The sequence below is a fragment of a genome, unplaced genomic scaffold (genome assembly GCF_019419815.1).
Source record: "Pyrus x bretschneideri cultivar Hongxiangsu unplaced genomic scaffold, Pyrus_bretschneideri_v1 Contig16, whole genome shotgun sequence".
In the NCBI taxonomy this organism is placed as follows: Eukaryota; Viridiplantae; Streptophyta; class Magnoliopsida; order Rosales; family Rosaceae; genus Pyrus; species Pyrus x bretschneideri.
The window spans coordinates 5415230-5431303 of NW_025999457.1; the positions used below are offsets into that span (position 1 = coordinate 5415230).

General features: G+C 36.3%; 2 protein-coding genes across 2 annotated transcripts; one reads left to right on the forward strand and one right to left on the reverse strand.

The window, feature by feature from the left end:
* Positions 1-554: 554 nt before the first annotated feature.
* LOC103957843 (probable sphingolipid transporter spinster homolog 2) lies at positions 555-8929 on the forward strand. The gene is given in 16 exon segments (XM_048581049.1): positions 555-836; positions 1225-1356; positions 2116-2217; positions 2910-3014; positions 3170-3245; positions 3876-3950; positions 4131-4232; positions 4300-4396; positions 5477-5558; positions 6937-7034; positions 7239-7315; positions 7459-7572; positions 7739-7858; positions 8058-8186; positions 8314-8392; positions 8660-8929. Coding segments are annotated over 16 exon segments (1650 nt in total). The 5' UTR covers positions 555-711; the 3' UTR covers positions 8797-8929.
* Positions 8930-9443: 514 nt separating this feature from the next.
* On the reverse strand, positions 9444-14424 carry LOC103957847 (soluble inorganic pyrophosphatase 6, chloroplastic). The gene is made up of 6 exons (XM_009370074.3): positions 14140-14424; positions 13360-13520; positions 12353-12453; positions 12072-12253; positions 11436-11534; positions 9444-9838 (listed from the first exon to the last, which is right to left on the reverse strand). The coding sequence occupies exons 1-6, from the start codon at positions 14407-14409 to the stop codon at positions 9746-9748; spliced, it is 906 nt and encodes a 301-aa protein (XP_009368349.1). The 5' UTR covers positions 14410-14424; the 3' UTR covers positions 9444-9745.
* Positions 14425-16074: the final 1650 nt, after the last annotated feature.

The window sequence follows — 16074 nt, forward strand, 5'->3', positions numbered from 1 at the left end:
AAGTGAATATTTTCTAGTATCAATAAATTGTCATACTTTTTAAAAATTAAAACTATTTTAAGGAGGACCCTTTTATAAATTTCGCACAAAACTTCTAAAATCTCAAAGACGGCCATGGTCTTAGGTTTGATCCTTTAATTGGTGTCACTGAAGACTTCAACTGCACGTTGCCTTGTTTCTTCATGCATTTATATGTATGACAATCACACCATATTTCACAACATATCAATCATTTGTCCTAGTATTCTAAACCAAGCTATTGACCTATAATTTATTGAGAATGTGTTTTGATCCTCTGCAAGCACACGCATAGAATCGAATTCCCCACAAACAAAATAGGAATCTTAAACTCAGACTTTAGTTTTGTTTTATTTCTCTAATTTTTGGAAGGAGACAATTGGTAGACAGAATAATAGTCATTGGAAAGATTGATCCAACTTTGCCATATTCAAAACTCCAAAAGTGATCACATTTTCAAGCTTCTTAAGCTTTACTATAAAAACTAGCAAGAAACGAAGCCATCAGAGAGGGAGGAGGGAGGAGGAGGAGGAGGAGGAGGGTAGAAAGAGCACCCTTCCCCCACACAACTACCATTCCAACTTCCAAATTCCAACTCAGAAAAAGTAAAAACATTTTCTTTACTTAAAACTAAAGATATTTTTTTTTTTACCAAGGTTAAAGAATATTAAAAGTATATTCTACTCCACTTCTATGGCACAAAAGGAAGAAGCAACAAAGTCTTCTGAAGAAGGCAAGCCCAAGCCCCCTCCGGCGGACACAGCCATGGCTATTGCTTCAACCGCAGCTCCCGCTCCTTCCTGGTTCACGCCCAAGAGGTGATTCATTTTCTTACACTTTTGTGTTTATTTTTTCTTTTTGTTCTGTTCTGGGGTCTGTTTGGTTGGTGAGAAAATACGGAATTCAAGAGAAAGTTTTGGCCTTTTTATATTATTTAGGGTTTTTGATTGTTTTTGTTACTTGGGTCTGGGAAATACACGGTATTTCTATGTGGGTTTCAGAGATTTTGGTCATTTCTTAGTTTTTCTCTACTTTCCCGGCAACCAACCCGGAAATTCGGTTTTTCTCCATGGTGGACACTAATGTATTTATAAGTTTGAGCTTTCAGCTGGGTTGAGTCAAGTATCATTTGAAGGTTTTGCAAGACTTTTGAGTCACTTTAGTATCTCGTTGTGCAATATAAATGTCTTTATGCTGTGATTGCAGGTTACTTGTTATCTTTTGCTTGATTAACTTGATAAATTATGTGGACCGAGGAACAATAGCAAGCAATGGTGTCAATGGGAGCCTCGGAACTTGTACAGATAGTGATATATGCACGGCTGGTACCGGGATACAGTAAGATACTAAGAACTATTTGATGGTTTCCTTCTTTCTCTGGCCTTTCATATTTGGCTGTCTTCATGCATTGCTTGATTCCATTTATTTGAATGTGCTGAGTTTTCAGGTTTTTGCATATAATCACGTTCTAGGTGCTATGGTACAGCAACATTATTGAGGCTTCTGAAATAAACAAATGTGCATCCGTATCAATTTGTTATGGATAAAAAATTTCCCTTGATTTCTAAGAGCACCATATTTGAGATGTTGCCAAATTTGTTCTCTGATTAATATCCTTAGCTATGGTGTGTGAAACATATCCACCAACTACAGTCTGCAGCGGTGTTGAGACTTTAAGGTTGAGGCAGTTGCGGATTATCTGCATTTTATCCATTTTTAACCAATTTCTGTTCTGTTTACTGCACGATGCTTGCAACATGCAGTATTTTGAGATAAGTGTCTTCCTTTCTAATATAATATTTGCCTAACAATTCTCACCATTTCCTTGGGTATAAGATTTGCATAAAAATACTTTTGAACAATTGTTTGAAAAGCGTTGTCCTGGTCACCTTTTATACCTTTTATACTTCTTTACATTCTATGCCTTTGTTTTTGTTATTTTTGAGCTACTCGTGGGCCTTTCCTTTTCTTGTTGCCCTGCATGTGATAATTGTTTTCCATTTTATTTTTCCTATTTTCTGATAAATGTTTTACTTTCCATAGAAATATAAATAATACTTGACAGTTCCAATATTCTTAATTTCTTTTTGTATGTAGGGGGGAGTTTCACTTGAATAACTTTGAAGATGGATGTCTGTCATCAGCTTTTATGGTTGGACTGCTTATTGCTTCTCCTATATTTGCATCATTAGCAAAGAGGTAACAATCACCTGTTAATATAGACCATACATCAAACAACAGTCATACATATTATGTCTGTCTATGAAGAGAATTTTGTTGCGTGCGTACACACACACACACACACACACACACAATCCCTCCCTCCTTTATGCATGCATCTATGAATATACATACATATAGATGAGCTTCAAGTGCAAACAGTCTACATGCGGACTAGTTTCGTTTGAAGAGCAGGCTGGTTTTCGCCCCATTCTGTTGACAAGTTGATGACACTCCTCCTCCTCCTCCTCTTCCTCCCCCTCCCTCCTCCTTTATGTACGCATCTATGAATACACACGCATAAAGTTGAGCTTCAATTGCAAACAGTCTACATACGGACTAGTTTTGTGTGAAGAGCAGGCTGGTTTTCGCCCCATTCTGTTGACAAGTTGATGACGTCAGGGTGTAGGGTTTAGGATTTATCTCGGTTTCTGGGCGTAGGGTTTAAATTTTAGCACTCAGGCATTGGGTTTCTGGAGAGAGATAGGGTGCCGTCTATGATGCAGTAGCAGTACACACGATCATATAAGAAGTGGACTATATATATGTGTATATGTGTGTGTGTGTGTGTGTGTGTGTGTACATATATATGTCTGTCTGTGTGTGTGTGTAGATATGTATAAATTCAGAAGCATTTGGATTTCTTATTTATGCCATTTTAAATTTTGCAGTGTAAGTCCATTTAGGCTCATTGGAGTTGGATTATCAGTTTGGACCTTTGCGATAGTTGGTTGTGCTTGTTCATTCGATTTCTGGTCCATTACTATTTTCCGCATGTAAGTAACTTCATCCTTCTTGTTTTATTGATATACCTTCTCCCCCAGCTTGTTGCTCCTTGATGTTACGTTTTTGAGCAATCCAGTAATGTGGGATATTGTTTGATCATGTTTGTTTGTTTTCATTGTTTTAATTCCTTTTCTGTTCTCTAAAGGCTAGTTGGTGTTGGGGAAGCTTCGTTTATTAGTCTTGCAGCTCCATTCATTGATGATAATGCCCCAGCTGCTCAGGTATGGTATCTTGTGTTTCATGGCATGCCAAACATTTTAAATTTGTTGGTTCCATTTGGTTTTTACTCAATGGTGGGATATACTTCCGAAGATTTTGAACCTTATTAAAAAAGTATATCTCGAAAGAAAAAACTACATTACCTAAAAATAAGTATATCTCAAAGGAAAAAACTATATATTTATTCTCAGTTTAAGTGTGTGAAAAATTAAAGAAAATATATAAGCAAAATATTGTGACAAAACCCATTTAAAAATATGGCATCTAATGGATTATAAAAAATTCAAGATGTATTAAGTCGAGCTGTAATTTTCCTTTTTTTTCTTTTCTTTCCCTATATAAAGCCAGTGTAATGTAACTTGGCCACTGCCTTATCTAGGAATGCCATAGAACATATATGATTCCCTGTCAGAAATATCTTAGAGTTGCAGTGCTAATTGACTTTTCTAAACTATCAAGAGCTTTGGATATGTTCTTAGTAGTAGGTTTTCTTTTACTGTGTCATTCTGAACACACCCCACCTATTCATTCATGTATATATTCACCCCATTGCTTTTTTATTTTATTATTTTAATATCATATATATTTTTAGATTTGCTGTCAATTGACTTATGCTGTGTCTATTATTTCAGAAAACTGCATGGCTTGGTATGTTCTACATGTGCATACCAAGTGGATATGCACTTGGCTATGTTTATGGTGGGGTGGTAAGTTATACTTAATTGCGACGGGGGTTAGTTTCATTTAGCATATGTGGTGTCTTGACCCAAATAAAAATTTCTAGATAGAATTCTTTATATAAAAATGCATATTTGTTTACGGTTTGATGGTCCTCACTTGTTCCCATGTTGATCATTTTTTGGTTGTCTGTTATTTATAATACATAGGTTGGAAGTCACACCAAGTGGCGTTATGCATTTGTGGGGGAAGCAATCCTTATGCTTCCATTTGCTATTCTAGGGTTTGTTATGAAGCCTTGCAGCTGAAAGGTGTGATTTTAGGCATCAATTCATTGGCTTCCACGGTTTTACCATATTTTTAAGGGTCATTGCTAAGCAATTTGTGATTACAGGTTTTTTTCATCCTGAATCAAAAAAAGCACTGACAGCAGTGGAAACGGCTGTTGAAGAAGTTCAAGTTAGTGATACATATGGTAATGTGGAAGCTGTATCAACAGATAATAGACCATTATAAAAACAAAGCCATGTCCTCTACCTGACTAGCTGCAGAATAGCTTATAATTAATTGGAACATCTCTAATAGGCTATGTGGATGTGAAGCATTCATCAATGAATAACTTTGTGATTTTAGTATTTTACCGTCCGTTTATACTGCATAACTGCATTTTTTAGGAGTTATATTAATTTATATGATAACTTTTCTCAGATTTTCTTTTTGGGAGAAAAATTAAGTTGAGTTGAGTTGAGTTGACAGGAAAATTTTGTTGAGAGTTGTCCCACATTGGTGAGGGACAAGGTTTGCTATGTGCTTATATGATCTTGGGCTACTCTTCATATTGCCAATTGGTTTTATGGTGGAACCTCAATTTCATCATGGTATCAGAGCAAGGTTGTCCACGTGTGAAGCTCAACAGCCACACATGCTCCACGTCATCCAGTTGTTGTCCACGTGTAGGCTTGAAAATCCGCCACACGTGCGGGGGCGTGTTGAGAGTTGTCCCACATTGGTGAGGGACAAGGTTTGCTATGTGCATATATGATCTTGGGCTACTCCTCATATTGCCAATTGGTTTTATGGTGGAACCTCAATTTCATCAAATTTATGTTAGGATACGGCCGTCTGATAAAATTTTATGAAAAATCTCTAAATCCCCTATCCTGTAAGAGGATTGCTTAACTAATAGGTTTCCTCATTTCCTCAAGTTTTTAGGTAGCAAATGCTCATGATTCTGAATAAATTCTGAACATTGTGTTATGCATTACAAAGTAATGATGCAATGTGTCATGTTCGTTAGAGGTGCTATTTGGCAAATCTTAGAACCATAAACTCTTATGATGTAAAAGGTGTAAAATATGTATTTTAAAAGTTCTGTTATGTTAGTTAATCACTGTTACCTTCGTTTCTGTCCCTCTTTATTGACCAGAAAGTACCTGCTGATAATGTTTTATGAACTTTTTATTTTTATCAGGATAGTGAAGGTTTCCGTTCTGTTAATTGTATTATAGTTACTCTTTTCCTTTGACTGATAATTTTGTTTTGAAACTCTGCACAGATTCAGATATTTCGAATGGTGAACAAGCTTCCTGTTCGATGAAGGAACATGTGAGAAATTCTACCTTACAAAAATCTTCCAAGTGAGTCACTCATCCTTAAGCTCATATGTATGTAATACATTTCTTAGTTCCACAATCAAAGATCTTGTCAAATATTAGATAAATCCAAAATCATTAAGACATCTAGTTGTAGCAAAAAATTAGATGAACAGAGTGTTTCAACAAAACACTAAAGTGGCCACCATTTAATTGAGAGGGTAAATAGTTTCAGATTCGGGTGACTTTTTGCTACAATGATCTTTGATAGAGGACCTAAAAACTAGACATTTTGGATTGTTGAAATATAATGTAGAGTGGGCCTACAACGGGTGTCCCTCAATTGAAGCTACCTCTCTGTAATATAATCTATAAAATTTATAGTTGTGCTTGTATATACCTAGACACACAACCACCTTTTTGGTGGGGAATAAAGCATTATGATTCATGTGAAAATTAACTAGCTTACAAGTTCAGTGTGCGTTAGCCTTGCTCAACTTGAAACAATATTTCAGCCGACATAAATACACTGCTTTTTTTTTTCTTGTGGGATGAGAAACACGAGGTTTATTAGAGAAAATGCAAGGGATACAAGAAACATGGACTCATAGTCCATGAAACACTATTCCAGTTAATTAAATGACACTCCTTTCCTAAGGGATAAGAAACACCAATATTGTTAGAGAAACACAAGGAATCCAAGAAACATGGTCATGCATTCCATGAAACACCTAAAGAAAACTACAGAAACACTCCATAAACTTCACTCTCTATTTGAATTTCTATATCCTTCTTAAGTGGTCAATTATTTCCATGCTCACCCTGGTCATACTGAGACAGTAGTTGAATTACACAAGGAACAAAGAAATTTGAAAAGAATTAAAAGGTATTAATGAAATATATATCGTTTAAATGGAACATTTATATATCAAACCTTGAATATGTTAAGCATTAATGATTAGCATAAAATCAGTAACCAGGTGGACTTTTCAGTGAATCATTTATGAGAATTGGAAAGATTAATTGTAAGCTGGACCAGCCTATGAACCTGGTGTAAGTTGCTCAGGTGTTTTTTAATGTTGGCCACCGTTTTCTCCTCATAATATATCCTTGAGGATAAATTCAGCTTTTTGTTTAAATGGTAATGGTATGCACTTGTTTATCATATCAATAGTCTCCACTATAACTGTTAAATAAAGCAACTGTGAGAGGTCGCATTAGGCATTGTAAGGATTAGGACAAACAGCTGGTTTCCTATAATGAAGTATATGTGGGTTCCACTTGCATGACAGTAAAGCATTACTCGTTAAATTATTGTTTCGTTTAACTTTGTATCTTATGTCACGTGCTATTATGCTCAATAAGTTTTAGAAGAAATAGTAAACGTATATGTATTGATACCTGAGATCTTATTTTATGGCAGGTCAAAATTGGTATCGATCATAAAGAATCAAATTTCAAGGTTTTTGAAAGATGTGAAGGTGCTATTGGTGGATAAGGTTTATGTTGTGAATGTTCTAGGTACTTATCTTTTTCTTTCCCCACCTGCTTTACCAACTAGTGTTTGTATATGAATTTCTTTGGTTCATGGTTGTTTCTTTGTATAGTTCTTTCGCTGGCTAGTTTCCTGAGAACTCATTCAGTGGTGTAATATTTTAGTCATCATTTTGCTTTCGTCTTTATCCATATATGAATTCCCTGAAAATGTGAAATTTTCATTTGTAGGTTACATAGCATACAACTTTGTCATAGGTGCATACTCATATTGGGGGCCTAAGGCTGGATATAATATATATCATATGGTAAGCATTTCACTTTGATTGTATAGATTTGTATTATTCAATGTTTTTTTCCTTTCTTATTCTCGGTGTAGTCATAGTTGATGTTAAGTAGTTAGGAGAAGCTCCGTGATAAAACCTGCTTTAAATTCATGGTCTTTTGGCAGACTGATGCAGATCTTATATTTGGAGGTATTACAATTGTGTGCGGGATATTGGGCACACTAGCGGGAGGCTTTCTTCTGGATTATATGACTAACACTATCTCTAATGCTTTTAAGGTAATCCAAAATGTTTTACTTGATACCATTATCTAACAAATCTATAAAATGAAAGTTGTTTATATGCAATACTGCTGCTTGGCTATGGATAACTTGTGTAGTCATTGTCCAATCGTTGTGTTTGTTTCTTTGCCTTTGCATCACTAAGTACCAGACTGTATTGCAGCTTCTTTCAGTGGTAACGTTAATTGGGGGTGCCTTTTGCTTTGGTGCCTTTTGCTTCAAGAATATGTATGCTTTCCTAGCTCTTTTCGCAATCGGTGAACTACTTGTCTTTGCAACTCAGGTACGTTCCTATTCAAAGAAATTTTCTCCTATTATTTTTTTGGTTTTGTTCAATTTGCCAATGCTGCCGAACACTGAACTACTTTGTATGGCTCAAAAAGTAGATAATTACCTTGTTCCACTGTTTGCATGATAGATATTTAGTGCCAGACCTATGGAATACTCACCTCCTCTTGGTCTTCTATGTTTCCCTTTTGCAGGGTCCTGTAAATTACATTAATCTCCATTGCGTTAAACCTAATATGAGGCCACTATCTATGGCTATTTCAACGGTTTCAATTCATATCTTCGGTGATGTACCTTCCGCACCTCTTGTTGGAGTTCTCCAGGTTTGCCTTCCAGTATTTCATTGTATGTCATTTAACTTGCAAATGATCCCTTTAGAAATCCTTAGTTGCACATTCTAACTGAGTATTCTTCATTCTTTCGGTTTTGGATTGGTTGTCGACTGTGCAGGATGCAATTAACAACTGGAGGAAGACTGCTCTTATTCTAACAGCTATTTTGTTTCCATCAGCTATAATATGGTTTATAGGTAAGTTTCTGGCAGTTGCCCCGTTATTTTACAGTGGAACTTTTTGAATTTGACGATTTGTCAGACGATGGAATTTTAATTAGTGCATGGATATTTGAGTAATTCCAAAATAGATGAGACGTTAGTATTCCATTTGTCACAATACAAGTGGAGGGACACGGAAAAATATGTCATCTCTCTACTTGTATTGTGACACGTGGATTACCAGCTTGTGTAATGAGTACAGGGAAATTGAGATTTGTAATCCTTATTTGGCTACCATCACAGGAATCTTTCTGCACAGCGTGGATAGATTTAACGAGGAAAGTGAGCATCAGGTGACCATCCAAACAGAAAGGTCTAACACAACGCCGTTGCTTGAAGGGAAGAAGATAGAAACAACTGAATCTGTTGCTGAACCATGAGACAAGATATTTTCTTTCCTTTTATCTTTCGTTGCAACCTGTCACATATCCAGGTCTTGTTTAGTAGGGTGTTTGAGTTCCTGTACATACGGTCCCAAGTGCTATAATTTCTTATAAAATTTCTACTTTCCAATGCACGTGTTCATATTTGTTTTTCTTTCTGAATTTATTTTTTCAAAGGTTGTACAAAAATGCATGTTAATAATTCCATCATTTTCTTTTCTTTGGCATGTTAATAATTCCACCATTTTCGATTTTTTATCAGTTGTGTTTTTTTTTTCCCCCGGATATGGAAGCATGATTAAATGAGATTGTGGTTTAAGGGGTTTTTTTTATTTTTTTAGTCCACATGGCACAAATGACAGCCACGTCATAAAATTATAGATCCCCCTTGGGGCGCATCATTATTTAACACACCAATTAACAATTTTTAACGTTGTATGACATGCGATGAAATTCTAAGTTATTGTTAGTGTATGAGATTGTAATGTTTTAAGGATGAAATCTATTTTTGGGCAGCAATAGTCTCTGAATCTCTTCTGACCAGGCCAGGCAGAGTTTCACTTAACCCTTCCCCTCCTGCAGCCAAGTGTTTGCGGCTAGCTTGCGGGGTCGGGCTTTCTTATGATGAATGCATGAGGTTGTAATTGAACACAAACTTGAGAGTGCATACTGTAATTTACCCAAATAACAAAGTCGGGTGTCCAAATACCACTTTGAGGACTGTGAATAGATCTCACAGATTAGGGACCTTGAAACAACGTATACCTTTGCTACTTCACCACCATTATTCCAAACCTGCAGTATGCTGCATAATAGAACACAAAACTAGGGGCCAAGTCCAGCTTAGCATCACCGGTTTGTCAAAAGGAAATATCTCTAATGAATCACCAAGAAACACAAAATATATCTAGGCGCGTGGAGTGGAATTCCAATTCTAGCGATTTATCTATGCAAGTGATAGTTCTCCAGCAGGAATTGATCTCTTGACAAGCTTTGCCCACGATTCATTGGTTTCGGATATGACCTTAAGAGCATAATCCTGTTCATCATAGGAATTGTTTCTAAAATTAGACATAAAGCACATCACGCACGCAGAGGTTGTATAATTCATATCTAATGTTTTGCAGGATGGTGGCAATGAATTTATTTGTTCTTTGCTTATACAAGAAAAGCAAGAGAAGAAGGTTTAAGTGTGACAATTAGTGTTATGCTACTGTGGACAGTACCAAACCACACCAGGAAAGAATTTCCAGCAATAAATAGACAGGAACAAGAGATAACTAACAACCAATACGATCAAAGTTAGAACATCGAACTTAAGTTTTAGGGGCGACAGACCCAAGAGCGAAGTCTTTAATCAGAAATTTCTGAATGTTCAGCATAAAACCATGCACAAAGCCTCTTAAAAGAGTAATTATATAGACTTAAAAATCAAATCATCGACCTTGATTTCTTAATAAATAATACCCTATCCATAAAAACAAAAACAAAAGATAGAGAGAAAGCAATTGGATCAAATTGGAATGTTGATAGATGAGTTCTAAGGCAAAGAGACCAAAGAGAGACCCTAAATCTGATTGTTTGCGATAAGTTGGAAAAGAGCTGCATGCAAATCCCCTCTGGAAACAGCATTTAAACCTGGGTAATAGCAGCCCAAGGATCCAACCCCTTGATTACTTAATTATTTAATCCTAATCTTCCAAAATACTTTAGACTCACATAACTGTCAGATGATTGATTAAAAAGACTAGGAGTTTGCCAAATAAAACATGGAATTCAACCAAGACAAATAAAAACTAAGAAGCAACTAAAACCCTGAACTAACTAGAACCCAAGCCAAGTTGGCTACCTATTTATGTTGGCAGGTACATTTTCCTGCATGCCATGACCACTACACTAATTTCACAATGATGCATGAATTAAGACTTGCAATTAATGTCCAGCTAAGGTAGATTCATGCATCGTGTTTCGACTTTATGTTGTGGGATACCAATTCGTTTAAAGCATGCCCTATATCTGAATATTGAGTCCATGCAACATATCAAACGTATCACACCAAAAAAAAAAAAAAAATTAAATAAATAAATACTGCAAAGAAAACAATTACCTCGCCCTTAACCTTAAACCCCCCCCCCCACTGCACCCCAATCCTACTGCCTGGTTTTGAAGTAAACTCTTGATACACTCAAGTCCGATGACATAAAGAGACAGTCTTACATGAATTATGCATTTACATAAGCAATTATTGAAGACACTGAAATCAGAAAATCAGATTTGACTTGGACAAATGCATTTTCTAAACCCATCAGTGTGTGCTCTAGAACAAGTAATTGGGCTATAAAACAGGAGTAATCATTCGATGACCTTCACCCTCCCCCCATAACTAATTTTGTAATCAAATATTGTCATGCCTCCTTGCAACACTGGCACTTTGCAAGGACTACTATACTACTAGGCCAGAGTGTCAACAAAAGCTGGTGACTGAATCAATAAAGGAACCAATAATGGGAAAAAGGAAAAAGAAACACTCCATAATAGCAACTTGGCAGCCTAGATAGAATTGAAAAATAGACAAAACAAATAGAGTACTCAAAACGATTCAGGGATAGCAATTGAAAATGTCACTGTAAAATTACCTTGTTTGCTGCTTTGTTGCCAAGACCAAATTTGTTAGCAGGCTTTCCATCAGGTATCTTGTAGTCTCTGAACCAGTCCCTTATTGCAGTGAGAGTCCCCTGAAGTAAACCATAAGATTAAGCCTCATGGGTTTTGGCACATTTTACTGAAATTAATTCTTCAGCTTACCCTTAAACCACTCCACTCCTACTAGCAAATGACTAACGTCCAGGTACAAATGCTAATGTGGCTTATGGATTAATTATGATAAAAATAAGAACTACCATGCCCACCAATGCCTTTAGTTGTTTTCAACAATAATTTTATGTGAAAAATATTTATCACCATTTCCTTTCATTTTAGTACAAGATTTACTCGCAACACCACACACGTAACAAGTCCATTCGAAAAGCTTACTCTAGTTTATGAAGGTAGATAAATTGTAACTAAACAGTAACGTATATCATAACCATCCACTTCACTCAAAAGAGTTTAGGTAGACTTTATCCATTTTTTGTACAGTAATCATATAATGGAACAACAATGAATTTAAAATCTGAAAACATCTATAATTGAATATATTAATTACGGTGGCAAGGGTTGGTGAAAGTGTAATTACAGAAATTTGATAGTGCTTGGTTAAAAGTAATACATACTGGGAAATGCTTCTCAACATCATCAATGTCGTTAACTAGAGAAGCCCTTGGATCATCCAATGAAATTGCAACAATTTTCCAGTCAAGTTCCCCTTCATCGATCATAGCTAAAGCAGCCAATGGCTTTACTTTGAGAATCTCACCAATCTTTCTCCGACTATCACCTATCTCAACAACATCAACTACAGGTTGTAGAAAAACAAGATTTTAGTTTTCCTTCTAAAGGTGACACTTGCCTCAGACAAAAGTTGGTAACATAAAACACAGACAAGTGAGCATACCTGGATCATTATCCCCAAATGCTCCTTCAACTTCATCGTTAGCAAGCGATGGGTCTTCCCACGTTTGTGGAAGCAACCCATAATTCCAATTAATGTTGTAGCTGAGAAAGATAGGCATTCAGATAGATAACTATTTTTTTATACAACGATGCATTTACACTAAGGGTGGGGGAACACATAAGATAACTTTAAGAATTTAAATAGACAATGATAGATAGATCGTGCACACCCAATACCCGTGCAATGTCATGGTGGTTGCATAAAAGAAAGACACACTTAGAAATGATGAGATAAAAAGAGTAACTTGGAAGCAAGGTAATGTGTCATTTTATAAACTTTAGTTCCTAATTTTATAACTAAAATTGCTTAATGGAATTATTTCGTATAGTGTGAATTTTCTTTTTCTTTTATATGTAAAGAAACAATTGTATATGTTTCTCTTAATAATATAAACAGAAGATGACACGTCCAGAGTGTGTATAGCATGCGTGTAATGTGATGTCGTTCCAAAGGAAGAAAGCGTAAGATATGTGGAATGAGAGTAACTACTCTAGCATGTCTGTAAATAATGGTAACAGAAGGTTGTGTAACCTAAATATACATTGTTTGACCATTTCCTATCATCTTAAACTTTTGGGTAAGTGGTTGTGTAACATTAGTTTGTAAGAAGTCCTCTATTCAGTCTCCAATTCCCATTTCTTAATTGGTTTATAGGAAAAAACAAGTAAACTAAAATATCAAACTCTTGCCGCAATATTGCTCATATATGCATGTGCTTATCTGCGTATTACTCATATATGCATGTCCTTATCTGCGGGCATCTATCGCCCAGGGAAAAAATGTGCATCTAAGAAATTAAACAAATAAAGATAATCAGCACCAACAGTGACTTACTTATAGTCATGATGCACCCTTAGCCAAAAATTACATTGATTCAGGTAACATATCCAAGCATCACAAGAACAAACACTGTAATATAACCTTGAGAAAAGTAAAATTAGACTTACGGATAGTAACGAAGTTTTCCTTTCTTTGTATCCTGCTTTATCGGGGTGTGTGGCTCATCAGTAGCAACCTCCATCTTTGCATTCGATTCTTTGGGTATTTCAACCACAAAGTTGAATACACCATCATCCACTTGCAATGGTATATCATGCCAAGGCGAAACCTATGTATAAACCAACACATTGTTATAGCAGATTGAAACAAGGTGAACTAATTAGAGTGAAGAAACCCAACGATGTATCGAATACTCCGGCAATTTGAAATTCCTCTCACAATTGCATATACACATTTTCTCGTTTGAGTACAAATTTGAACTACGAATAATCAGAGACAGGCCAAGGGATTAATTTCAAACAGAGAAAACACATAAGCGTATCCATATAATCACAAACCATGGCATTACATCAGTCCTCTCTCTAAGGCCCTAACGTGGTTACTGAATGTTTCATTTCGTTTTGTTGCCTCCATTTCCCAACCAAAACGACACAATCCCGAAAACTCAATCAAATTTGTAACGGAGAGACCTCAATGAAATATATGCCATCTAAAGTAAAATAATTCAAAATTAATTCACACCTTTTCTGGCCATCAGAAGCTTCCATTATTCCATTAATTACCAAAAAAAAAATAGTATATATAATAAGAAATTTAAGAATTCATGAGTTATTACCACATTTTATGCATTTATGGGAAGCTTTCACATTGTCCAGTTTTTTCCTGCATTTTCTCAGAATACAAACAAACAACACAACAAAAAACGGAAAAATGGAAAGAGAGCAAACCTTTTGACCGGAACGGTCGACGAAGAAGAGGCGGTAGTCTAGGGTTTCGGGCTGGCCTTCCTCCTTGATCTGAACCTCGGGATTGTAGATAGCTGTGCAAATGAAGGACCTCCAGCTCCTGGACGAAGACGACAACGACAGCGACGCTGCTCTTCTTCTGGTGAAGCAAAGGCTGGTAGTGCTGTAGGGACTCTGCTTCGGAAGAAACGACGTCGCCTTGGAGAGCAAGCAGGAAGTATTGGCGGCGGTCAGCACTCTCGCGGTGGCCATGGCTCCTGACTGACGGCTCTGATGAAGGGACGAGTGAGAGTGGGATTGATCGAGTGAGGGTGTGTTTGGGTTTCTGAGCCACAGGAACAAGTGGTAAGCTTTGATTGGCTCTTTTTGTCGTTTGCGTATTTTGTTGGGGTTGCATTTTTATTCACCTACTTTAATTAACTATGTGATTGTATGCTCGCCGTACATCTTTAAAATTACTATGTGTCGTGTTCAAAAAAAAAAAAAAAAAAAAAAAAACTACTATGTGTCTTCTTATTTGACCTGGTTAAAATTTTCATTATTATTAATCTATTCTATTAAGAGAAGAGGACTTGTCAACTTTTTACCCTATTTTCTTCCAATTTTGCCATCATTTTTGAAAACACAATGTTGACATGCGGAGGACAAAATAGTAATTTTGTATTTTTTGAACTTTTTCTTTCTTTTTCCTATTTTGCTCTCACTTTTGATACACAATATTTACATAAGGAGGGCAAAATTGTAATTTTATATCAAAATATTTACATAAGATAAAAAATATGCACTTATTAAGAGAAATTGTTTCACCATCATTTTTTCATACATGTAAGTGAAATCATGATTTTTTTGGGATAGTTTGAATGAACTGAAACGATGCGCTTGAGGATAACGTGGAAGGAGGTGGGCGGTTAAAAAAGCTTTAATTTTGTACCTTTTGACAAAATGACAATCATATCTTTATTTTTCCTATTTTACCCTCATTTTTTTAGAAAATGACAATCATATATCTATCTTGTTCACACACAAAAAGTGTGTGTTCTCTACTAGTATTTTATTATTATAATGCTGTAATCAGCATTTTAGCATTTACCTTTCAATTTGAAGTTAATATTTTTATCTCAACAGTTTCATCCCTATCTTCCTCCTTCCTCCCGTCTCTCCTCGTCTCTCCGCCGCATCAACATTGTTCCACCTTCCCTCAGCCCCAAATCCCAGAAAATAAAAAAGCAAAATTGAGGGAAGGTTTGCCCATCAAGCCCCAAATAACGTTGTGGAGTTGGGAGAGAGGCAGGATTCACAACTGATTCTCGAACACGATGAAGGAGGAGATGGTAAGTGGTGCATGGGCCCACCCACCGAAGTACCGAACGATGTGCTCTATGTGGAGCCATCGCTTCCAGTGCCTATAATTTCCATCTCTTTGTACAACTTGATCATGATGGATCCAAGCGGAGCCATCGTTGGTGAAGATGCAATAAACAACAATGGAGAAGAAAGAGGGGACACAGTGAAAAAGGGAGCGAGAGAGATAAAGGGTTGGTCAGCGCCTAGGGGACAGGCGGTTGCTTTGATGACTGTTTAGTTTTTTTATTTTATTTATATTTAGTTTTTCATTTTTGATTTTTTTAAAAATAAATTACAAAAGTTAACTTTGGTTGAGTGGGATGACACATGACAGCCTAGAAAGTGTGTAGTGAGCATACACCATAGTTAATGTGGGTGAGCAATAAAGCACCCTTTTGTTGGGAATTTGATAGATCTTTAATCCTCTGTCCCCATTTTCTCTATCTCGCCTATGTTCCCTTGCTAATTTGTTGCCAGTTGTACATTCACTAACACATTGGCCTTGTTTGGTATGCTGTATAAGGCACCAGATAGGACTAGGAATACGAAACCGTGTGTTTGGTGTCCATACAT